This window comes from Schistocerca serialis, chromosome 10 (genome assembly GCF_023864345.2).
Source record: "Schistocerca serialis cubense isolate TAMUIC-IGC-003099 chromosome 10, iqSchSeri2.2, whole genome shotgun sequence".
Classification (NCBI taxonomy): domain Eukaryota; kingdom Metazoa; phylum Arthropoda; class Insecta; order Orthoptera; family Acrididae; genus Schistocerca; species Schistocerca serialis.
In genome coordinates this window covers 124,054,708-124,081,784 of record NC_064647.1, presented here as the reverse complement: position 1 = coordinate 124,081,784, position 27,077 = coordinate 124,054,708, and the positions used below count along the sequence as shown (strand labels likewise).

Genomic DNA, 27,077 nt, shown 5'->3' with positions numbered 1-27,077 from the left:
TGGGCCTACGAATCGCACTTTCACTGTAATTTCAGGGAATTCTTTGCTACTTAGAAGTCCAGTTTAAAAGATACAGAGTTAATCCTCATAAACCTGTATGTAGAAACGCCACCAAAAACACCCTGTTGTGTATCAGGGACAACGATCAACTTTGACTACGGTATTGGCTTCACCTGCTATTTTAGAAATGGGGAATGTCGAAGAACAGGTTCTCAATTCTATGCTGCTGTCATAACTGTGGCTGCAGTTGTGCTGCGAGGAGTTCAGAGAAGCATGATACAGCAATTCGCTAAATGGACTGCAGGAGGTCGCTTCGAGCTACTCCTCTGAAGACAATGTATGTTTTGTGAAAGAGATACTACCTCTGATGGTGTGTGTGAACCATCACAACTGGTCACTCTTACTGGATGTAGTATGTTTAACATCTCCACATTGGTAAGTTCTGTAGTTACTTCTATCCTATGACAGGTAACCTACTGTTAGCTGCTCGTTACTCTTCTGTAGATTCTATGCAATCATCATAGGTCTTCGATTATTCTGTTCTTTTTACATGTCACCCCTTCTCATTCTCCCCATATCTCTGAGGGTGTGAGATGGTCATATATATGCAGGTAGTATGGTTGAAGTCCTGTGGCAAAACACTTCTCTTATCGCATTGCAGTTCCTTACCTTTTGAAGTCTTCTTTTCCTCCCTCTGCATTTTACCTGTTCTCAGGTTCAGATGACGATGGAAAGATCAGCTTGGTAGTCCATCCTTTCCTTATCCTGGAAATCTGTAGGCTTCGATTATTAAAGGAAAGAAGGGACTGATGACCTCGATGATTAGTCTTTTTCAGCCTCTCCAAAACTGCATCCTTGAAACTGCTCCAAGCATCCAAATTTATTATAGCATTCTCCTCCTTTCCCTCGCTACACACACACACACACACACACACACACACACACACACACACACACACACAAACTGGGTTGCTAGAAGTGTCTTCTCGGCACAGTACACTTTCCAAATAGTACGTCATACATCGTCTGTCCAAAAAGTTTCGAGAATGGCTTACTAAAAGTTAGAAAGAAGGTAAGATGGTGGTTTTACTGATTCAGATGTTCTACACAGTCTCCTCCCGTATTAGCACAACGCACATAACGCCCATATAACCAAGTGAAATTGTCAGAAAGGTGTTCCTTTGGAATGCTGTTCAACTTCCACATCATATTCGCACCTTCTTCGCTATTGGCGAATCACAGATCCGCTCTGCACTTCGTCGTTTTCTATTAGGGTAGCATTGATAACAAGAAGTCTCGTCATTCACGATAATTTTTTACAGGAAAAACTGTGCGGGTTTTGCATTTCAATCAGATTGTGGCAGACACCTATGCTTCGCTGTTTTTATACGAGAGTCAGTAAGTGTGAGACAAACTTTGCACACACTTTCCTCTCGTGAAAGAATTCTAGAGAATGTGTTCAACACTTGACTTAGAAATGTAGCTCAATTGCGATTTGGGACACAACGTTGACACACTACGACCAGACATCCAGCACTTAACACTGCCTGTTCATGAATGACTCGTTTAATACACATCTGTTTAATACACATCTGTTACAAAATTGTTAGTTCAAGCTGCCACCCTAATTACGGCGCTGACGTCACTCGTACGCCAGGGTTCAAATTAGCTTTCGAAATTTTTAGGTGGACAGTGTATATGCATTAAGTTTGTTTTAAATTTCTCTTGATTTTATATATATATATATATAGTACTTTTTTATAATAGAGGAAAGAAAACAATCGTATGTTTCTTACTTCTTTTATTACCAGATAGTGGAAATTATAGGAAACAGTACCTGTAGTTACACATGACACAAAGCTATTGATATCACTCAGTACTCGTACAAGTCACAATTATTCTAGTCGCCTCCCATTCACTTAACCGTCGAAAATTCAAGAGCAGGTGTATTCTTCAACGTTTTCAGCTTCCCAGCGCCTGTCCTGTTACGTTTACGATGTATGTGAGAATGTAGAGAATTGGCCATTACGTGTGAAATTACATGCTGCACTTCGTGGCAAGCGAAATATGTCCCATAAGCACGTATTGATAAGCAAGCGTGGTATCGAAACCTCATTTATTATGAGACACGTCCAAAATTTTGGTACTGTCTCTAATATGACAAAGCAAATGTCGCTAATATTCTATGTCATTGATAGACGATGGTACAAGTTTACAATGTAAAGCATTTAAGTATTACGGTAGTGAATACTAGCAATGTAATCTCATCAGCTGGCAAAGGACGGTCTTGGCACTCACCTCTTTGGTAAGATTCATCTTTAGGACATCTGTGTAACGTCTGGTGCAGCTCATCGGGTGTTAAGTACTTAATTTGGGTAGCAGAATGTATCTTCACCGGTTATGCACTTGATTATTGGGCACTCGGTACAAACCTTAGTACGAAAAGCGTGATACTAGCTGCCAAGAAAGATGGTGTACGGATTTTGCTGAATTTCCGCACCTCAGTCGATATTAGTGCCTTTACTTTGGAAGAAAACAAGTTTGGTGGTAGAAGGGTGTTTTCGGTGGAGTGAGCGTGTAAGAACGTGGGCTGTGTTGCTGATGAGGGAAGGTGTGTGTGCACAGTAGCGTTCCTGTCATGTGCCAGCCAATTGCGTAACTCAGGCAGACCAGTGTGGCAAGTCCATATGCTGATTGTGTTCTGAACGTTCACACTTGATTTTCGTCTCATTGTGAGTGTAGTGACGGCTGATTTGCTGCTGCAGTGTTCATATTGGTTTTCGTGAGACACAAGACATTTAAAGCTACATGAAGAAGTGTTTGTAAGTCAGGAGAAAGCCTGTCGTGACATGAGGCTTGCACCAGCACAGCCTTTTGGCAGCAGAGAGCATGGCCAGTGTATGAGTGGTATGGGACATAGACGGAGAGAAAACAGGTAACACTGAAAAGAACTCTCTTTCGCTTACTTTCTGCGATGATAGGCAACAATGGGCAGGGGTGGGGAAGTAGCTGATGCACGGGCAGCCTGGCAACCAAGCTACACGGGTAGGGATGGTCAAGTGGGTCACGCATGCTAAGAATGCGTGCTATATGGCTACCTGGCATCACTGCAACAGTCTACGAGCATGGCGCATCGATATAGCCACCTAACGTGAGGCAACCTGGTAGTTGATAACTCTTTGATTTAGTAAACCCGTCTGTTCACATGAAGTTGCTAACAAATTGGCCTCTTCAGCGTGTCTGCCAGTTGAACTCAATGACACTGTGTCCCTACACTCGTTAATTCTCCAATGTTTGTACATATTTGCAATTTCTTGTCGTATATGCTGAGAATGGGACACTAAGGCTGTACTGTTAGTTCATTTGCTTTAGACGAAAAGGCATTGCTTGGTTGAGTGATATTACTGTGATTGGGAGTGGAGTGGACAAGATAGGAGTCTCTACAGTGTGCATCATGTTAGAAGGAGCCACGTGTATTGATAGACAGTGTTAGCGAATTGTGTAGGGAATCTAATTATACGTGGCATCTAAGAGGATGTGGAGGGAGGGGGTGTTGCCGGCCATTGCATAGCGCTCTGCGCAGGGCAAAAAAATTAAACTGTGTCGTAACTGAAGCACGATCTTGTTCAGTCTTAAAGAAAGAAGTTATTACCATCCAGTGTTACTCAGTGTAAGGTGGAAAACATAATAAATTTCATCGGTTGCCAGTCTTTTGTGAATCGAGGTGCTAAAACCGGCTCAAATTTGGGCCGCCTTCCAACTCAGACCCATTTTGGTTAAGTACATCAGTTCTCGAGGACATTGGGCACACAACGAACATTTCGCCCACAGCGACGTCTTCAGGACATCTACCAACCGCACTCGGTGATGTTGAACACGGGCAGCGGCGCCGGCGTGGGCGTCGTGAGGCCGGGCCACCAGGGAGGCGGCGTCCGGTCGTGTGCTGTCGACGTCGGCATCTCCGTGGCCGCCGCTGCCGCCTGCCCTCCCCTGCCGGAACCGGAGGCGTCGTTCTCGGAGTCGTCTACGACGGAGGTGGTGGAGGCTGTGGGGGCGGTGGGTGTGGTGGTGGTGGTGGTGGTGGTGCCAGAGGCGGAGACGGACACGCCGGCGGCGGCGAGGCGCGCGTGCAGCGCCCGAATTTCCTCGGGGGCGGCGGGGGCGGGCTGGCGGCCGTACACGTACGTCCAGTGCTGACCCTCGTGGCAGGCCGTGATGCTGAGGTAGCGGCCGCCCGGCGAGTAATCCGTCACCGCCAGCTGGTCGTACAGCACTGCGACACCAAACACCCTCAGTATGGTGACCACGTACTCACAGGTAGACAACATGCATCAGGTGTATGAGAAGTGGATAGCTGTCGTGGCGCAGGTGGAGATAATGATTACTATTTCGTAAGAATCAAATGCAGACAGAGGATATCCAATTACAGACAGACCAAGAAAACTGTTATGCCAAAGTTTGATGATGCTAAGCTAAGAAATGATGATAAGTTAAGAAATGATGAACATACATAAAACTTTGAACATAGCTTCTAAGTTCAGTGACCGTGTCAGAATTATATTAGAACAAATAAGCCCTCGGTCACAAATATTAAGTCAAAATTGACCAGGTTTCGACGCTACTATGAGCGTCGTCTTCAGAATTAAACTAACTGTTCTAAAACATATTAGGTATATAATACAGTAATAAAATTAAAGTTAGTACTGACTGGAAAGAGATGCAGTACTTACAAGTCACATTTAAAAAAAAAATCTAAGCCGGAAACGCGACGTCATGAATGGTTGTAAATAAGACTGCGAGCCGCTAAGGGCTGCTCGTACTTGAGTGAACAAGCACTCTTGTTTGCAACCCTTGTTCACTCAAGTACGAACAGCCCTTAGCGGCTCGCCGTCTTATTTACAACCATTCATGACGTCGCGTTTCCGGCTTAGATTTTTTAAAATGTGACTTGTATGTACTGCATCTCTTTCCAGTCAGTACTAACTTTAGTTTTATTACTGTATTATATAAATAATATGTTTTAGAACAGTTAGTTTAATTCTGAAGACGACGCTCATAGTAGCGTCAAAACATGGTCAATTTTGGCTTAATATTTGTGACCGAGGGCTTATTTGTTGTAATATGATGAAAATACAGTACAAAAGTATAAAACTATTTTGACAAATAGATTTAATGAAGTCGAAGTCGGGCAGGAGAGGGTATTGAAGTAAGATTGGAAACAGTCAGAGGTGTAATACAGGAGACATCTGAAACTATATTGGGTAGACCCGACGGATTAGTGTCGAGGTCCGGTGTGCCGGTCAGTCTGTGGATGCTTTTTAAGGCGGGTTTCCATCTGCCTCGGCGAATGCGAGCTGGTCCCCCTTATTTCCGCTTCAGTTACACTATGTTGGCAATTGCTGCACAAACACGTCACCACATACACGTACACCATAATTACTCTACCACACAAATATTAGGGTTACACTCATCTGGTATGAGACGTTCCCTGGGGGGGGGGGGCATCCACCACTGGGGGTCGAACCGCACAATAACCCTAAAAGAGTGATTCGCTGTGGGGCGGCGGAGGGGTGAAGTTGACTTCGGAAGTCATCGTGGGGCTGTGGACCACAGCTGCCGGGACAGAGCCTCTGCGTCGTTTTTAGGCCCCCGGTTAACATACAGTACAATACAATACAAACCTTAGAACGCGTTTATTCTTTCGTGGCACTGCTCGCCGATATGGCAGGCCAGAGATGGATCAAAGCCACTGCATTTCACTGGCCCATTTGACCTGCACCATCACTGCTCGCCGCGCTGCTGGCTCCTGATCCCCGACGTGCGATGATATCAAGGTGATTTGTGTTTCGCACAACTACCGTCACTGCAGGTCGTTAAACTTGAGCCACGATTCTCTACATCGAGGTCACTATAGCAATGCCATGTTTCTGGGGAGGGCGGGGTGGCGGGTGGTGGTGGGGGGGGGGGGGGGGGGTCCACTGTGGGACGAACCGCACAATAACCCTGGGTTCGCCGTGGGGCGGCGGTGGGGTGGGTGGACTGCTGTGGCCTGCTGTGGGGTTGTGAACCACTGAGAGCTACGGCGGGGACGAAGCTTCTCCGTCGTTTCTAGGTCCCCAGTTTCATACAATACAATATTGGGTAGAAGGAAGCAATTGAGAACCCAAGTCTGGTTTGATGAAGATTGCAAGAGGAAGACAGAACAAAGAATGAGGCAAGAAAAAGAATGCTGCAGAGGAGAACAAGAATTACTGTAGAAGAATACCGGGAGAAGAGAAAGGAAGCAGGTAGTAAATGTAGGAGGAAAAAGAGAGAATTTGAAAAATGGTGGATTGATGAATTAGAAGGAAGAAAAACTGCTGTGACAACAAGGAAATTGTGTATGCAGGTGAAATAAAGAAAGGATTCTCATCCAGGGCATTTTTCTGTAAAAATAAAGAAGGAAATCTGGTTGGAGGAAAAGATCAAATGTTAGACAGATGGGTGGAGTATTTTAGTGAGCTATCGAATACAGAATTGGAAAACGAAGGTGAGATAGATGCTGCTATGGTAGTTGAGGTGGGGCAGGAAGTAAACAGAGAATAAGAGTACCAGGCAACTCTCGAGGAATCTACACTGGAAGAAGTTAAAGCTAGTATCAGACTCTCAAGAACAATAAAGCTTAGGGAGAAGACAGTATTACAGCAGAAATGATATAATATGGCGCAGAAAAACTAATGAGGGCTTTCCATGAGATTATGGTGGAAATATGACCAAATTATGATATGCCGGAACAGTTAAATACAGCTATACTCTGCCCTATATATAAGAAACAGCTGTGCAAATTATAGAGGAACTGCACTGCCCTGTGTAGTATGTAAAGTATTAGGAAAGATTATGGCGAGGCGACACAGTACATATGAGAAGAGTATCGAGGAGTCTACCACTGTGGTTTCAGAAGTAATAGATCTACCACGGATCAGATTTTTAGCATCAGACACATCCTTGAAAAATGTTATGAGTATAACATCGATGTCCACTGATTTCAAATAAGCTTATGATTGTATCAAAAGGAATCAGCTCTAGTAGGCAATGCAAGACGCAGGAGTACCCAGTAAACCAATAAGACTGGTTAAAATGACTTTGAAAAGAACAGTATGTGAAGTAAAGTTTGGGAGCACCTTATCAAAGGCATTTGAGGTTAATTAAGGATTGCGACAGAGTGATGTGCTGTCCAATTTTCTGTTTAATGTCGCCTTGGAAAGGGTAAAGCGAAAGACACAAAGTGGCATCCCTGGGAGAACACTGTTTTATAGAATGACGCAGGATCTTGCATATACAGATGATATTGATTTGTTATCCAGGAGGAAACAGGACCTGGAAGAACAGCTTGAAAAATTAGAAAGATATGGAGTGGAGATGTGGCTGACAATTAATCGGTCAAAGATCATGTATATGTTAACATCTAAGAAAAGATATAGTGAAGGAGAAAGAAGCATGACTTTGGACGGGAAAGAATTTGAATGCTGTGAAAACTTGAAACATCTTGGGTCACTGGTAACAGAGTAATGATATGAGAGGCGAAATACATAAAAGAATTACAGCTCGCGACAGGAGCTACTTTGCACTGATTAAAGTATTTAAAGCAAGGAGCCTTAATAGGAATCTGAAGCGGACGGGATATCGTACAGTAACGAGATCTGTGGTGACGAGAGGTTCGGAGACTTGGACAATGACGCAAAATGATGAGGAGTTGTTGCAGAGATGGCAAAGGAAGATACTTAGGAAAATCTACGGGCCAGTAAATGATAGGGGGTTTTGGTGAATCAGAAATACACTGCTGGCCATTAAAATTGCTACACCAAGAAGAAATGCGAGATGATAAACGGGTATTCATTGGACTAATATATTATACTAAAACTGACATGTGATTACATTTTCACACAATTTGGGTGCATAGACACTGAGAAATCAGTAACCACAACAACCACCTCTGGCCGTAATAATGGCATTGATACGCCTGGGTATTGAATCAAACAGAACTTGGATGTCGTGTACAGGTACAGCTGTCCATGCAGCTTCAACACGATACCACAGCTCATTAAGAGTAGTGACTGGCGTATTGTGAAGAGCCAGTTGCTCGGACACCATTGACTAGACGTTTACAGTTGGTGAGAGATCTGGAGAAATTGCTGGCCAGGGCAGCAGTCAAACATTTTCTGTATCCAGAAAAGCCCGTACAGGACCTGCAACATGCGGTCGTGCATTATCCTGCTGAAGTGTAGGGTTTCGCAGGGATCGAATGAAGGGTAGAGCAACGGGTCGTAACACATCTGAAATGTAACGTCCACTGTTCAAGGTGCCGTCAGTGCGCACAAGAGGTGACCGAGACGTGTAACCAATGGCACCCCATACCATCATGTCGGGTGTTACGCTAGTATGGCGATGACGAATACACGCTTCAAATGTGCGTTCACCGCGATGTCGCCAACAACTGATGCGACCATCATGATGCTGTAAACAGAACCTGGATTCATCCGAAAAAAATGACGTTTTGCCATTCGTGCACCCAGGTTCTTCGTTGAATACACCATCACAGGGGCTCCTGTCTGTGATGCAGCGTCAAGGGTAACCGCAGCCGTGGTCTCCGAGCTGATAGTCCATGCTGCTGCAAACGTCGTCGAACTGTTGCTGCAGATGGTTGTTGTCTTGCAAACGTCCCCATCTGCTGACTCTGGGATCGAGACGTGGCTGCACGATCCGTTACAGCCATGCGGATAAGATGCCTGTCATCTCGACTGCTAGTGAAACGAGGCCGTTGGGATCCAGCACGGCGTTCCGTATTACCCTCCTGAACCCACCGATTCCATATTCTGCTAACAGTCATTGGATCTCGACCAACGCGAGCAGCAATGTCGCGATACGATAAACCGCAATCGCGATAGGCTATGATCCCACCTTTATCAAAGTCGGAAACGTGATGGTACGCATTTCTCCTCCTTACACGAGGCATCACAACAAAGTTTCACCAGGCAACGCCGGTCAACTGTTGTTTGTTATATGAGAAATAGGTTGGAAACTTTCCTGATGTAAGCTCGTTATAGCTGTCGCCACCGGCGCCAACCTTGTGTGAATGCTCTGAAAAGCTAATCATTTGCATATCACAGCACCTTCTTCCTGTCGGTTTAATTTCGCGTCTGTAGCATGTCATCTTCGTGGTGTAGCAATTTTAATGGACAGTAGTGTAATAAGGAGATCAGCGACTTGTACAACAAACAAGATATCGTGACAAGAATAAAGAATAATAAACTACACTCCTGGAAATGGAAAAAAGAACACATTGACACCGGTGTGTCAGACCCACCATACTTGCTCCGGACACTGCGAGAGGGCTGTACAAGCAATGATCACACGCACGGCACAGCGGACACACCAGGAACCGCGGTGTTGGCCGTCGAATGGCGCTAGCTGCGCAGCATTTGTGCACCGCCGCCGTCAGTGTCAGCCAGTTTGCCGTGGCATACGGAGCTCCATCGCAGTCTTTAACACTGGTAGCATGCCGCGACAGCGTGGACGTGAACCGTATGTGCAGTTGACGGACTTTGAGCGAGGGCGTATAGTGGGCATGCGGGAGGCCGGGTGGACGTACCGCCGAATTGCTCAACACGTGGGGCGTGAGGTCTCCACAGTACATCGATGTTGTCGCCAGTGGTCGGCGGAAGGTGCACTGTCCGTCGACCTGGGACCGGACCGCAGCGACGCACGGATGCACGCCGAGACCGTAGGATCCTACGCAGTGCCGTAGGGGACCGCACCGCCACTTCCCAGCAAATTAGAGACACTGTTGCTCCTGGGGTATCGGCGAGGACCATTCGCAACCGTCTCCATGAAGCTGGGCTACGGTCCCGCACACCGTTAGGCCGTCTTCCGCTCACGCCCCAACATCGTGCAGCCCGCCTCCAGTGGTGTCGCGACAGGCGTGAATGGAGGGACGAATGGAGACGTGTCGTCTTCAGCGATGAGAGTCGCTTCTGCATTGGTGCCAATGATGGTCGTATGCGTGTTTGGCGCCGTGCAGGTGAGCGCCACAATCAGGACTGCATACGACCGAGGCACACAGGGCCAACACCCGGCATCATGGTGTGGGGAGCGATCTCCTACACTGGCCGTACACCACTGGTGATCGTCGAGGGGACACTGAATAGTGCACGGTACATCCAAACCGTCATCGAACCCATCGTTCTACCATTCCTAGACCGGCAAGGGAACTTGCTGTTCCAACAGGACAATGCACGTCCGCATGTATCCCGTGCCACCCAACGTGCTCTAGAAGGTGTAAGTCAACTACCCTGGCCAGCAAGATCTCCGGATCTGTCCCCCATTGAGCATGTTTGGGACTGGATGAAGCGTCGTCTCACGCGGTCTGCACGTCCAGCACGAACGCTGGTCCAACTGACGCGCCAGGTGGAAATGGCATGGCAAGCCGTTCCACAGGACTACATCCAGCATCTCTACGATCGTCTCCATGGGAGAATAGCAGCCTGCATTGCTGCGAAAGGTGGATATACACTGTACTAGTGCCGACATTGTGCATGCTCTGTTGCCTGTGTCTATGTGCCTGTGGTTCTGTCAGTGTGATCATGTGATGTATCTGACCCCAGGAATGTGTCAATAAAGTTTCCCCTTCATGGGACAATGAATTCACGGTGTTCTTATTTCAATTTCCAGGAGTGTACATTGGTTGGGACATGTAAAAAGAATGCTGGAGAGTAGCACAGTCAAGAAAGTTTTCGAAGGAACACCAGGTGGACGTCGTATAGGTACAGACCAAGAACCAGATGGCTATACGACGTGCAGGAGGACTTGAGAAGAATGGGAGATAGAAGAGCCAGGCAGCCAGCAGAGAAGAGTGGCCGGAGATTGTCCTGGAGGACAACGCCCTACACTGGCTGTAGCGCCAAGAAGTGTGGAAGTATGGTGCCCTGATGAAGAGTTTCCTCAGGTTCCAAGCCAGAGTAACCAAATAAAACTTCGAACAGCCATACTGCTGTGTTAGATCTTATACAGGATACAGTATAAGGGGTCATCGGGAAGTTTCCCTTTGAAGGCGTTACTGCAGCATGTATGCAACGTAGCGCGACTTCGATTCATTGCGCAGCGTTCAGTCCTGTCTTGCTGCTGCTGCTGCTCAACCACCTTCGTGCTTGTGGTGACGTTCTGGAATCCCCTTAGTTTTAAATGAGCGCTGTCGCTTCTAGTGCGCAATCGTGAATAATATGGAGTTGCCTTTCGGCGATGACTAGTTAAAAAGAATCTTCATCACCTGAGGATGTGCATTCTAGTGGCGGGAGTCCGGTCGTGACTCTTTATAAAAAGTACTCTACAGCCGATCTGGATTAACTCTTTCAAAATGTGGAGCTTTGGCTGAGATTGCCCGCAATTTGAAATAACATACTTTTTGCAGTGGCCAATATCGCAAACCTCTTTCTGACGCATAAGCAGATAAGCGTTGGCCAGTACATTTTTACGCTTTCTGCCCACATATTGGCTCAAATGGCTCTGAGCACTATGGGACTTAACATCTGTGGTCATCAGTCCCCTAGAACTTAGAACTACTTAAACCTAACTAACCTAAGGACATCACACACATCCATGCCCGAGGCAGGATTCGAACCTGCGACCGTAGCAGTCGCGCGGTTCCGGACTGAGCGCCTAGAACCGCTAGAGCATCGCGGCCGGCCCCACATATTGGCGACCCCGCCAATGTCCACCAGTCACCATCAGCTAAGTCGCGACTTTGTATGGGAAGGCGCAACGGCATCAGGGGTCCCAGACGATGCTATAGGCTCCAGGACTGAGGCCTCTCGGATGTGTCCAACACAACTTCTAACAGTAGGTGAATTCGCTACCACAGCACCCCCCCCCCTCCCCCTCATGATAATCGAGTCGAATATATAGGATGAAATGAAACTCGCGCACTTCGCAACGCGCTTTCTCATATACTAGCAATACAAAGATGTTTCTCAAAAATTTTGTTTTGCCCATATTTCGGACAGTAAATGGACGTTAAAGGTTGGCAATGTGGCAACACTGTAGTTATGTGTACGGTTACTAAGCCTTTCAGGAGGCAGCAGTGGTGCTATGCAGCTGGTGCAGTGACTAGCGTGTTGGGTTAGCATGCCGGAGGTCGAGGGCTCGAAACTGAGTCGAAGCTTGTTTATTTTTATTTCATAAAACTAGTCTGGCGTGAAACGGTATATGGCGTTTTAGTCGTGATAAAGTGACTACAGTACGTCTTCTACAAAACATTTGCTGTTACGTACAACGAACACAGAAATGGAAATACAATCTTTTCATTAGTCAGCATTTAAAGAAACTTTTAATATGTCGTGATGCGAACTCTTCCGCACAACTGCATCCACTAGATTCCAAACTTTTTTTGTGTATACTCTCCCAAATGGTCCCATTGATTAATAGCAACTACTATTCCTGCAACTTCAGGTCAATTAGATTTCGTTGGGACCTTAGGTCGCCTGTAGGACTGGTAAAGTGCTTTGCGAATAATTTCGATGGGACCATTGAGGGAGGATACACAGAAAACACGTATGGAATCTAGTAGATGCAGTGGCGCGAAACAACTCGAGTCCACGACGTGCAAAATGCTTGCTTAAAAGCTGAACAATGAAAACGGTTGTACTTCCTTTCCGTGTTCATAGTACGTAACTGCCAACGTTCTGTAGGAGATCCACTGTACTCGCTGTGTGACGATTAACCCTAGGTCGCCTGAGCAGGAGGGGGGGGGGGGTTCGTTGAACCCATAATTCTTTTATGTCCCCTGCTTTTGTCCACGTAACTTTCATACTACATATTCCCTTTGAGTTATTGTTTGTTGGCTATTTTATGAAACATTAGTGTCAATATATTTTATAGAAAATTCCTGCTTTGAAAGAAAAAAATAAATAAACTTATTATGTGTCCAACAACACCCCCCCCCCCCCCTTTTGGCTTCCATGCTGTAGAAAATTTCCCTTAGTATGATTTCGTATTTCTCATCTCTACAACAATGCAAGTTAGTCTCTTGTTGGTTGGTATTCTTGATATTCACAACAATCGGTTTACTTTCAGAGGAAGTGATTGTTGATGTCAGTCAGCTGTTATTTATCTTGTAAGCTTGCAGTTAGTTAGCGCAGTTCCCAACACGTAGGCCTGCAGTAACTTTGGTGTCCTGCACACCAAAAACGAAACCAAGTAAAAACTTACTGATTTTGTCAACAATACACCAAGATAAAGGCACTGTTGGAAGAGAGAAGAATAAAACCGAGATAAATGCATATTATAATTCTACTAACAGTGGAATTGATACCATTGATCAAATGGCGCGTATGTACACCTGCATGAGGGGAACAAAGAAATGACCTCTATCTGTATTTTACTCTCTCATCGACATTTGTGCTATCAATGCAACCACCATATTCATCCAGCAAAATCTAAGATGGAATGAGAAGAAACACAACAACTGGATACTTTATCTTCTGTAAGCTGGGCTGGAACTAGTGAAATTGCAGGTAGAAGAAAAAGTGCCAATGCAAGAGGGTTATCTAACCAAATTGTTCAATCATTGGAGACTATTCTACAAAAGAAAATCAAAGAAATGACAACAGAAGCACGTCATCCTCCTGCAGGGAAAGGTCGGTGCCATACTTGTGTAAGAAAAGCTAAAACAAAGAAGCAGAAGTACAACAATCTAAGTAACCCAAAGCAGTATTGCGGACAGTGTCATAAACATGTGTGTAACACACATTCAAAAAAAATGTGAAGTGTGTCTCTTGCCTTGAAGTTGAGGACTCAGAGTAGTCTATTGTATATTAACATATCTGTATTTCGTATTGTATTATGTCAATTTTTTATTCACTCAATCCAATATTTATAACAATTAAAAACATTATTAAACCAATGCCTTAGTTAAAAGACATAAACCACTTTGAAAGTTGTAATTTTTCGTCAGTAAACTTATTTAATACCTGTGGGCTCGCCGAACCCCCCCCCCCCCCCCCCCCTCCTTAGGCATCCAAGTTAGGAAAAAAGGCTTGGGCGTCCTAGGGTTAAGATGCCACACTTGTACCACGCAGACTACTTTTAGCAAATAAGCCTCGACCTAGAATCGAACGCTCGACCCCCTGCCTGCAAACGCCGTCCATTGTAGCCACTGCACAGCACTGCTCCGTCTGCCGACAGAAATGGTTCAAATGGCTCTGAGCACTATGGGACTTAACACCTGAGGTCATCAGTACCCTAGAACTTACAACTACTTAAACCTAACTAACCTAAGGACATCACACACATCCATGCCCGAGGCAGGATTCGAACCTGCGACGTAGCGGTACCAGACTGAAGCGCCTAGAACCGCTCAGCCACAGCGGCCGGCTGCTGACAGAGGTAGTTACCGTACATGTGATTACATTGTTGCCAGATTGCCAATCTTTAACGTCCATTTACTCCCCGAATTACGAACAGGACGAAATTTTGTGAGTGACATTTATGTATTACCTATATGAGAGGAATCGAGCTGCGAAGCCCGATTGCGCGAATTTTTATTCACTCTGTATATTCGTACAGCAACCAGGTCGCAGTTATGAGAGTCGAGGGGCATCAAAGGGAAGCAATGGTTGGGAAGGGAGTGAGACACGATTGTAGCCTACCCCCGATGTTATTAAATCTGTATATTGAGCAAGCAGTAAAGGAAGGCTGTGTGGCGTGGATTGGGCGGTTTTTTAGGTTAGAAGGCCTCGGGAAAGCACGGGGTGGGCTGCAATCTCAAAGGGTGCGTGGCAAATACAGGATGCGCTTGGATCAAGGAACAGTCGGAATTGTAGTTGTAAATTGTTGTAGTTGTGCTGGGATAGTCCCTGAGCTTCAAGCGCTAATAGAAAGCACAGAAGCTGAAATCGTTATAGGTACAGAAAGCTGGCTAAAGCCTGAAATAAGTTCTGCAGAAATTTTTACGAAATCTCAGACGGAGTTCAGGAAAGATAGATTAGGCAGAATTGGTGGTGTCTGTCAGTAGTGGTTTATCTTGTAGTGAAGTCGAAGTAGATACTCCGTGCGAGTTGGTATGGGTGGAGGTTATACTAACAGCCGAACTAAGTTAATAATTGGCTCCCTCTACCGACCCCCAGACTCCGATGATATAGTTGCTGAACAGTTCAGAGAAAATTTGAGTCTTGTAACAAATAAATACCCCACTCATACGGTTATAGTTGTTGGGGACTTCAACCTTCCCTCGATATGTTGGCAAAAATACTTGTTCAAAACCGGTGGTAGGCAGAAAACATATTCCGAGATTGTCCTAAATGCTTTCTCCGAAAATTATTTCGAGCAGTTAGTCCACGAACACACGCAAATTGTAAATGGTTGCGAAAACACACTTGTCCTCTTAGCCACAAACAATCCAGAGCTAATAGAGAACAACATGACTAATACAGGGATTAGTGATCACATGGTCGTTGTAGCTAGGCTCAATACCGTTTCTTCCAAATCCACCAGAAACAAACGCAAAATAATTTTATTTAAAAAAGCGGATAAAGTGTCACTTCCTAAGAGACAATCTCCATTCCTTCCGAACTGACTATGCAAATGTAGACGAGATGTGGCTCAAACTCAAAGATATAGTAGCAACAGCAATTGAGAGATTCATACCTTATAAATTGGTAAGAGATAGAACTGATCCCCCTTGATACACAAAACAGATCCGAACGCTGTTGCAGAGGCAACGGAAAAAGCATGCAAAGTTCAGAAGAACGCGAGATCCCGAAGATTGGCTAGAATTTACAGACGCGCGAAATTTGGCACGGACTTCAATGCGAGATGCCTTTAATAGGTTCCACAACGAAATAATGTCTCGAAATTTGGTAGAAAAGCCGAAGAAATTCTGGTCGTATGTAAGTACACAAGCGGCAAGACGCAGTCAATACCTTCGCTGCGCAGTGCCGATGGTACTGTTACCGACGACTGTGCCGCTAAAGCGGAGTTATTGAACGCAGTTTTCCGAAATTCCTTCACCAAGGAAGACGAATGGAATATTCCCGAATTTGAAACACGAACAGCTGCTAGCATGAGTTTCTTAGAAGTAGATACCTTAGGGGTTGCGAAGCAACTCAAATCGTTTGATACAGGCAAGTCTTCGGGTCCAGATTGTATACCGATTAGGTTCCTTTCAGATTACGCTGATACAATAGCTCCCTACTTAGCAATCATATACAACCGCTCGCTCACCGATAGATCTGTACCTACAGATTGGAAAATTGCGCAGGTCGCACCAGTGTTTAAGAAGGGTAGTAGGAGTAATCCATCGAACTACAGACCTATATCATTGACGTCAGTTTGCAGTAGGGTTTTGGAGTATATACTGTGTTCAAACATTATGAATCACCTCGAAGGGAACGATCTATTGATACGTAATCAGCATGGTTTCAGAAAACATCGTTCTTGTGCAACGCAGCTAGCTCTTTATTCGCACGAAGTAATGGCCGCTATCGACAGGGAATCTCAAGTTGATTCCGTATTTCTAGATTTCCGGAAAGCTTTTGACACCGTTCCTCACAAGCGACTTCTAATCAAGCTGCGGGCCTATGGGGTATCGTCTCAGTTGTGCGACTGGATTCGCGATTTCCTGTCAGGAAGGTCGCAGTTCGTAGTAATAGACGGTAAATCATCAAGTAAAACTGAAGTGATATCAGGTGTTCCCCAGGGAAGCGTCCTGGGACCTCTGCTGTTCCTGATCTATGTAAATGACCTGGGTGACAATCTCAGCAGATGACGCTGTAATTTACCGTCTAGTAAGGTCTAGTATCAGTTGCAAAGCGATTTAGAAAAGATTGCTGTATGGTGTGGCAGGTGGCAGTTGACGCTAAATAACGAAAAGTGTGAGGTGATCCACATGAGTTCCAAAACAAATCCGTTGGAATTCGATTACTCGATAAAGAGTACAATTCTCAAGGCTGTCAATTCAACTAAGTACCTGGGTGTTAAAATTACAAACAACTTCAGTTGGAAAGACCACATAGATAATACTGTGGGGAAGGCGAGCCAAAGGTTGCGTTTCATTGGCAGGACACTTAGAAGACGCAACAAGTCCACTAAAGAGACAGCTTACACTACACTCGTTCGTCCTCTGTTAGAATATTGCTGCGCGGTGTGGGATCCTTACCAGGTGGGATTGACGGAGGACATCGAAACGGTGCAAAAAAGGGCAGCTCGTTTTGTATTGTCACGTAATAGGGGAGAGAGTGTGGCAGATATGATACGCGAGTTGGGATGGAAGTCATTAAAGCAAAGACGTTTTTCGTCGCGGCGAGATCTTTACGAAATTTCAGTCACCAACTTTCTCTTCCGAATGCGAAAATATTTTGTTGAGCCCAACCTACATAGGTAGGAATGATCATCGAAATAAAATAAGAGAAATCAGAGCTCGAACAGAAAGGTTTAGGTGTTCGTTTTTCCCGCGCGTGGTTCGGGAGTGGAATGGTAGAGAAATAGTATGATTGTGGTTCGATGAACCCTCTGCCAAGCACTTAAATGTGAATTGCAGAGTAATCATGTAGATGTAGATGTAGAAACAAAACAAAAATTCGGAGTAGGTATTAAAATCCATGGAGAAGAAAAAAAAAAACTTTGAGGTTCGCCGATTGTAATTCTGTCAGAGACAGAAAAGGACTTGGAAGAGCAGTTGAACGGAATGGAGAGTGTCTTGAAAGGAGGATATAAGAGGAACATCAACAAAAGAAAAACGAGTATAATGAGATGTAGTCGAATTAAGTCGGGTGATGCTGAGGGAATTAGGTTAGGAAATGAGACACTTAAAGTACTAAATGAGTTTTCCTATTTGGAGAACAAAATAACTGATGATGGTCGAAGTAGAGAGGATATAAAATGTAGACTGGCAATGGCAAGGAAAGCGTTTCTGAAGAAGAGAAATTTGTTAACATGGAGTATAGATTTAAGTGTCAGGAAGTCATTTCTGACAGTATTTGTATTGAGTGTAGCCATGTATGGAAGTGAAACGTGGACGATAAATAGTTTAGACAAGAAGAGAATTGAGGCTTTCGAAATGTGGTGCTATAGTAGAATGCTGAAGATTAGATGGATAAGTCACGTAACTAATGAGGAGGTATTGAATAGAATTGGAGAGAAGAGACATACAACTTGACTAGAAAAAGGTATCGGTTGGTAGGACATGTTCTGAGGAATCAAGGGATCACTAATTTAGCACTGGAGGGCAAAGTGGAGGGTAAAAATCGTAGAAGGAGACCAAGAGATGAATACACTAAGCAGATTCAGAAGGATGTAGGTTGCAGTAGGTACTGGGAGATGAAGAAGCTTGCACAGGATAGAGTAGCATGGAGAGCTGCATCAATCCAGACTCTGGACTGAAAACCACAACAACAACAATTGTATATTGGATGTTGTCGGTAGCCACGTACCCTCATTAAAGACAGCAGCAGTTGTACAGTGACGCAAAAATACCAACACCGTAAAGGAATTGTGCGAGAGAAACGAAAGTGAGTTGGCTTTTTTCTATATCTGAAAGATGACATCTACTCAAATATCGCGCCAGTCGCGTAAGAGTGTAGCTATGATTTTAGTTCAAAGAGCTTTTAGGACGACGAAGACACCGCTATAAACAGCTCACACAGTTTTAACGAGTTCGTGTGGCAGGGCTACGAGAAGCTGGACGTTCCTTTACCGCTATTGCAGGAAGACTTGGCAGTATTTTAGCCACTGTCCTTGACCCCTGGCAGCGGATGTAAAGGGAAGGTACGTTCGCAAGAAGACTGGGTTCCGGATGTCCACTTGTCACTCCTGAGAAGTAAGATCGACGTGTTCGGCTTACGACTCTGGCGCACCAGCAACTCGAGCAGCAGTTAGCACCACAGTGAAACAGCGGACTGCTGCGAATCGTTTACTTCAAAGACAGCTTCAGACCATACGCCCCTTAGCGTCTATTCCACTGACCCCAAACCACTGAGTAAAGTGGTATCAAACGAAAGCCCACTGGAGGGCGGAGTGGAAGTCTGTTGTGTTATCTGATGAAAGCTGAATCTGCTTCGGTGCCAGTAGCAGCGTGTTTGTGAGAAAGAGGCCAGTTGAGGGCATACAATCAATCTGCCTGCAGCGTAGACACACTGAACCTATACCTAGAATTAAGGCCTCGGGTGCGATTTCGTATGACAATAGGAGCACTCCTGTGGTTATCCGACGGACCCTGACTACAAATTTGTACGTCTGGTGATTCGACGTGTTGTGCTATCATGCAAGAACAGCATCTAAGGTGGTTCCAGAATGAGATTTTCACTCTGCAGCGGAATGTGCGCTGATATGAAACTTCCTGGCAAATTAAAACTGTGTGCCCGACCGAGACTCGAACTCGGGACCTGTTGCCTTTCGCGGGTAAGTGCTCTACCATCTGAGCTACCGAAGCACGACTCATGCCCGGTCTCACAGCTCTACTTCTGCCAGTATCTCGTCTCCTACCTTCCAAACTTTACAGAAGCTCTCCTGCGAACCCTGCAGAACTAGCACTCCTGAAAGAAAGGATATTGCGGAGACATGGCTTAGCCACAGCCTGGAGGATGTTTCCAGAATGAGATTTTCACTCTGCAGCGGAGTGTGCGCTGATATGAAACTTCCTGACAGATGGTTCGCAGGAGAGCTTCTGTAAAGTTTGGAAGGTAGGAGACGAGATACTGGCAGAAGTAGAGCTGTGAGACCGGGCGTGAGTCGTGCTTCGGTAGCTCAGATGGTAGAGCACTTGCCCGCGAAAGGCACCAGGTCCCGAGTTCGAGTCTCGGTCGGGCACACAGTTTTAATCTGCCAGGAAGTTTCATCTAAGGTGGTGTTTTCCAATAGGATAACGCTCGCCCACAAGCCGCTGTTGTAATCCAACATGCAGAGTTAACATGATGTCGTGCCCTGCTCGGTCGTCAGATATGTCTCCAATCGAGCACGCATGAGACATCATTGGACGACAACTCCAGCGTCATCTACCAACGTTGACCATCTCTGTATTGACCGACCAAGTGCAACAAACATGGAACTCCATACCATAAACTGACTTTCGGCACCTGTACAATGCACGCACCTTTGCATGCTTGCATTCAACATTCTGGCGGTTACACAGGTTATTAACGTACCAGAATTTCACATTTGCAATGGCGTATCTCGTGTTTACACTAACCTGTCATCACATAAGGATAATGACTTACTTAAGTATGTTACCCAGAAAAATGTATTCCCGAAATTTCATTTCTCTGCATTTCTCTAAATAAAACAGAAGTAATATTCGGCGGTCCCCAAGGAAGTGTTATAGGCTCCTCCGTTGCTCCTGATCTATATTAATGACATAGGAGACAAACTAAGTAGCGCTATTAGGTTATTTGCAGATGATGTTGTCATTCACCATCTTGTAAAGTCATCAGATGACCAAAACGAACTGCAAAATGATTTAGATAAGATATCTGTGTGGTGCGAAAAGTGGCAATTTACCCTGTATAAAGAAAAGTGTGAAGCTATTCACATGAGTATTAAAAGAAATCCGCTAAATTTCGATTACGCGATAAGTCACACAAATCTGAAGGCTGTAAATTCAACTAAATAATTAGGGATTACAATCACAAATAACCTAAACTGGAGCGGTCACATACTTAACGTTGTGGGTAGAGCAATCCAGAGACTGCGATTCATTGACAGATCATTTAGAAGGTACAACAGGTCCACTAAAGAGACTGCTTACATCACGCTTGTCCACCCTATTGTGGTGTATTTGCTGTGCGGTGTGGGATCCGCATCAGGTGGGACTGACGGATGATATTGAAAAAGTTCAAAGAAGGGCAGCTCGTTTTGTATTATCGTGAAATAGGGGAGACAGTGCAACAGACATGATACGTGAATTGTAGTGGCAATCATTAAAACAAAGGCGTTTTTCGTTGCGACGGGATCTTCTCATGAAATTTGAGTCACCAGTTTTCTCCTCCGATTGCGAAAACTTTCTGTTGGCACCTACCTATACACGGAGAAATGATCATGACGATAAAATAAGAGAAATTAAGGCTAGCACAGAAAAATTTATGTGCTCATTTTTCCAATGCGCCGTTCTAGAATGGAACGGTAGAGAGACAGCTTGATGGTGGTTCTTGAACCCTCTGCCAGGCACTTTATTGTGAATAGCAGAGTAATCACGTAGATATAGATGTAGATGCTTATTCCTCGGTGCTGCAGTTTTTTGCCGTCAGTGTACAAGAGTAATTGTGGGTATCGCTGCAAGATGCATGGAGAAATATCGAATAAACTGAAGCCTTCGATAACGCTTCGCCAACTCACATTGATCTTTCATATTAACCTAGGCGTCGGAGTACGCTATAGATTTGAGTCATCACAACTAAATTTTCGTATTCAAACTCTTTGGCTTCGCCTACTCGCAAGCAAACTGCCACTTTTATAAAGGAAGTTATACCCTGGGCTACACTACATTACACATTGTCGCCATAACCTACAGTCCAAAAAATACTATGGAGGGTGGAGAGAGAAGCGCTCATACTCCGAAGTACGAGAATTCACTCCGTTCGCTCGCTATTTCGCCAAAACTTACCCAAAACCGATAGAATTCTCCTACTATCCACATTTTTTCAGCTCAAATTCTATCAAAAATTCTCAAGTGAACGTAAGAAAGTAAAGCGGTGAATGTAAGAAAATAATGGTGAACGAGAGTAAATGACTCATTTTCCTAGATAAAAGCTTCCTTTTTCTGCAGCCATAAGATTTTCATGGGCAGTTGTTTGTAAATGTCCTTTCAAATAAGGCCTGTTTACAGTTCTTCCACATTCGCATGTAACTTTTTATTTTTCGAAGTCTCGAAACACATTCTTTTCATAGATAACGATGTACACCTGTTCGATATTTATCTTTATAAAATCCTTCAATATGTTTTTTAACCGTGCATTCAATGCGCTGTCTTAATTGTGCTTGGTGCCGTCCATTTTAAAGATTACAAAATTTATTAGGAAAAAGTTTTACATACTGAATTCAAGATCATGAAATGAATTGTTATTATTTGTATGCATTTTCATCCCTTTATATCTCAACTTCATCTGTCCTCCTTAAAAAAATTGAAGATCCCTGTTAGTAATTAATTTAGCATATCTGTCTAGCAAAATAACTTTAAAATCATCATTAAGCTCTTTTTTCTCCGTATCTAGTGTTAGATACTCACATCCAGTAATGTTACATAAAACGTCTACTTCTAGCTTACTTAATTTTTTAATCTCTTTCGAACCGCTTGCATTGTTGAGCTTCTTAATGAGAGTCTCCATTTTACATATAAAATTTTTTAACATAGAATATTTTTTGTATGTTATAAATGGACTCATACAACAACAACACTGTTGAAATGAGACCTGAAGAAGAAGTGGACAATACTTTTACTGTTGAAGAGCTAGCAGTAATGATATGCAATAGACCTGAATTGTGGTTATATTTTGTATCAGGAGACGAATTCGATGATGAATATGTTGATTAGACTATACTGAAATTTTTAGCGATGACTATGACAATAATGAGTAATGTCTGTACGGCAATGTATCTACTCGATTTTCCAGGACATGTCTCTTGTTGCCATGCGGGCTCAGTGCCTTCTTATTTATTTCAACTGTGTAGATTGCGTTTCTTTCACTTCGAATTATATTAGCCTTTCTGTACTGTTTTTTGTCGTTGAACAAGCAGTCTTTATAATCTTCCAAGTTGATCCTATTTTTGACTATGCATTTCATAACTCCTTTTGATTTCTTCTCCACCTTGTCGCCAACTTTATAAGCGTACGTCTTTGCCCGTAAGCCGCAGATCTCTTCCATAATTCTTCCGTTGCGCTCATCCTTCATTTTTCCCACAACTTTCTTGTTTCCTTGAGGAATGTCGTCGATGTTGTCCGATGAATAGTCGTTCATATCAAAGCAATCAAGCATCGATTTCATGTCTTCGTAGAAATCTTCAGTTTTTATATTGTAAATGAATGAATTGGTATCCGTATATGCAATGTCAGTATTTTCTCCATATTTCGGTTTCACTGTTCTATAATGGAAATCGTACATCAGTTCTTTAGACAGATCGAGTATGCTCATTCCAACATAGATAGGCTTATTAAATATGATTTTTGTCTTGTTCATATGAATGGCAACCAGATTTTCATTAAATATTGTTCTTTCTTTAAAGTTTGGTTTAGCTACGAGTTTATCACGTTTCTCTCCAATTGAAACCAATTTTATGTCCACCCGATTCCGTATATTTTCCATCGTCTTGCCAAAGACTGAGTTATTCATCAGTTTGTAAAAGTCTTTCTCGAAGTCGTTTGTAGCATTGGCTCCCATCTGCGTGTTCAAATCTATTTCTTCAACCAATCAGACTGTTCAAATTTTAAATATCTGTGTATCTTGAATAGGATTGGGGAGAAGAGACGTTTGTGGCACAACTTGACCAGAAGAAGGGATCGGTTGGTAGGACATGTTCTGAGGCATCAAGGGATCACCAATTTAGTATTGGAGGGCAGCGTGGAGGGTAAAAATCGTAGAGGGAGACCAAGAGATGAATACACTAAGCAGATTCAGAAGGATGTAGGTTGCAGTAGGTACTGGGAGATGAAGAAGCTTGCGCAGGATAGAGTAGCATGGAGAGCTGCATCAAACCAGGCTCAGGACTGAAGACCATAACAACAACAACGTTGTTCCTGATCTACATTAACAACATAAGAGACAATCTGAGTAGCCGTCTTAGATTGTTTGCAGATGATGCTGTCATTTACCGTCTTGTAAAGTCATCAGATGACCAAAACGAACTGCAAAATGATTTAGATAAGATATCTGTAGGGTGCGAAAAGTGGCAATTGACCCTGAATAAAGAAAAGTGTGAAGTTATTCACATGAGTAATAAAAGAAATCCGCTAAATTATGATTACGCGATTAGTCACACAAATCTGAGGGCTTTAAATTCAATTACATACTTAGGGATTACAATTACAAATAACCTAAATTGGAACGATCACATAGATAATATTGTGGGTAGAACAAACCAAAAGACTGCGATTCACTGGCAGAACATTTAGAAGGTGCAACAGTTCTACGAAAGAGACAGCTTACACTACGCCTGTCCGCCCTATTCTGGAGTATTGCTGTGCGGTGTGGGATCCGCATCAGGTGGGACTGACGGATGACATCGAAAAAGTACAAAGGAGGGCAGCTCGTTTTATATTATGGCGAAATAGGGGAGATAGTGTCACAGACATAATACGTAAATTGGAGTGGCAATCATTAAAACAAAGGCGATTTTCGTTGCGACGGGATCTTCTCATGAAATTTCAATCACCAGTTTTCTCCTCCGATTGTGAAAACATTCTGTTGACACCCACCTACATAGGAAGAAATGATCATCACGATAAAATAAGGGAAATCCGGGCTCGCACAGAAAAATTCAAGGGCTCGTTTTTCCCGCGTGCCTTTCGAGAGTGGAACAGTAGAGAGACAACTTGAAGGTGGTTCATTCAACCCTCTGCCAGGCACTTTATTGTGAATAATTTTTTTCTAGATAAATGGAAGCGCAAACGCAAACGCAATCTGACATTCGCACTAAACTGTGTAAATGTTACAATACTGAGTAATTAATTGATAATTTTCGTACACAGAAATACAAATACACGAAAGATGGTTATAGGCCAATGTGTAGAGTGTTCAAATAAATTTCATGCAAAAAACTACAGTAAAATCGAATTCCTTGTGTATATGGAAAAAACGTTGCTAAATATTACTATAAAGAGCATTTAGTGCGAATTCCGAGTGAAGAACATTCGAAAGTATTGTTGTCGATCGAAGTAGATAAAGCATCTGCTAAAGCAGCCGCAGCGCTGCATTCATCTAAAAAAAAAAAAAAAAAAGGTTGTGTCTGTCAAGAATTTAAAGATTTAGTTGTTTCTATAGAAATCCTTCACATAAAGATAAAAGTGATAGTGGATGTAAAAGTGTTTATTACAAAACATGAAGAGTAAAAGGCAAAATAAGAATTAAATCTGACAGTCTATTGTTTTTAATAAAGACGCAGTCTGCTGGAATTTCACGATTTTAAGAAATTTAATCTGAGAATCTATTCTTCAATAAAATTCTTCAGGGTATCAGACCGCATCGTCATAATTTAAAATGCGCCAACGTTTCGGCCAGCGTAAGGCTTACGTAAGGCCCTGATGAAGGCTAGCTGCAACGCTGGCGCATTTTAAATTATGACGATGCGGTCTGATACCCTGAAGAATTTTATTGAAGAAGACAACGGCCGCGGAAGCCTACGCTTACATGAGAATCTATTGTTTCATTTAAAAGAGACGGCCAAATGGAGACGCACTCTGCTGGAAGTCGTCAACTTCACGATCAGAGTGAAAACGTTACAGTAGTTCAGCTTCGCAATTACTGTAGGAGAACCAATTTAAGTGGGTATAGTAAATTAAATAAAGCTGATATAATTAGCTTTATTATTAAACATCGACCGCCGAAGTTTGTTGGAGCCGGTCTTTGGAAGCGATTACCTTTACCTAAAATTGGAAGCGATGATGAGATTATCGAGACTAAAGAAGATAAGCCACTTAAAAAGATATTTCCATTTTCAACCGATGTCTTCGCAAAGCAGAAACCGAGAGACAGGAGAGCAGTTCAAGATTATCAGCTTGAGACTGCATTTGCGAACAGGCTACAGACCATAAATTTTGAGAACAACACCAACTCGATTGAACCTAGTCACTTATTGGCCGCATTGAAATCGCAAATTATGCGAATTGTCAAGCATAACCTAAAAACACATCGCGGATTGAAAGTCAATTTTAAACTTTTTTGTGAGTACCGGATGCAGACAGACGGAAATGTTATGGAATTTCAGTTCCAGATTGAAAACTATAGGATTACAAATGAAGAAGGGCTAGCTAAAAAACTTAATACTGGTAAACGAATTATCTTGTCAAGAATGAGTGATTTTCAAGCTCGCGGATCGGGATGGTCACTAAACAGAATTATTGGACTTCAGTTAAGAATCAACAGATATGTTCCATTGAGAGGATCATCCTACATCGAATTACCAGATAAAATCAAAAATAAAAAAGCATACATCAACGTAAAAAATTATGATCAGAAGTGTTTTCTGTGGGCTATAAAATCTGCGCTTTATTCTGTAGATAAAAGTGCCGAAAGAGTATCGAAGTATAAAAATGTCGGCCTTGAACTAGATCAGAAGCTTGAAAACGTTCAGTTCCCTGTACTGGTTGATCACATTCCAAAAATCGAGAGTAGAATCGACGTATCCGTCAACGTCTATTCGCTTGATGCAAAATATCAAGCGTACCCGCTGAAAATTACAAAATGTAAGAGAGAGAAACACGTAAATCTACTTTATTTCAAGGATGGGGACAATTCGCATTATTGTTGGATAAAAAATTTATCTCGGCTTGTCTCGAGTCAAATCAATAAACATGAAGAAGCAAATTTTATTTGTGACATGTGTTGCTTCATTTCATCAGTAAAGAAAACTTGGACGAGCACACACCAAATTGTTTGACTAACAAGCCATTAAAAGTAGAAATGCCGAAAGAAGGATAGGTTAATTTTAAAGATTATCAGCACATGCAGACAGTTCCTTTCGTCATTTACGCCGATTCTGAAAGTTTACTGTTGAAGATGGATCATTGTCAGCCAAATCCGGAAAGCTCGTATACGATGAAATATCAAAAAGACGAGCCGGCCGGATTCTGCTACTACATCAAATACGCGAATGGACACTATAAAAATCCCGTTGTGTTCAGATGGTCGAGCTGTCATAAAAAATTCATAGAATGCATGAAAAAAGAGGTCGAAGAGATTGGAAGAATTTATTCTTAAGTTAAAGAAATGATTCCGTTGACTGCTGAAGAACGATGACGACGAATCTGAAGTTTGTATACAGTGCGCATGCCATTACACTAGAAAAAATAAAAAAAGTCCGTCCTCATGATCAATTAACTTGAAAATACGTCGCTCCTTTGTGCAATA

General features: G+C 43.4%; 1 protein-coding gene across 1 annotated transcript in view; it reads right to left on the bottom strand.

Annotated features, from left to right (window-relative positions):
• Positions 1-1,786: 1,786 nt before the first annotated feature.
• The window catches only part of LOC126424909 (uncharacterized), a 177,414-nt gene continuing 152,123 nt past the window's right edge, over positions 1,787-27,077 (bottom strand). The window contains exon 3 of the mRNA XM_050087752.1: positions 1,787-4,273. Within this exon, the coding sequence (XP_049943709.1) occupies positions 3,849-4,273 (425 nt within the window). The 3' untranslated portion in view covers positions 1,787-3,848. The remainder of the gene's footprint in view (positions 4,274-27,077) is intronic.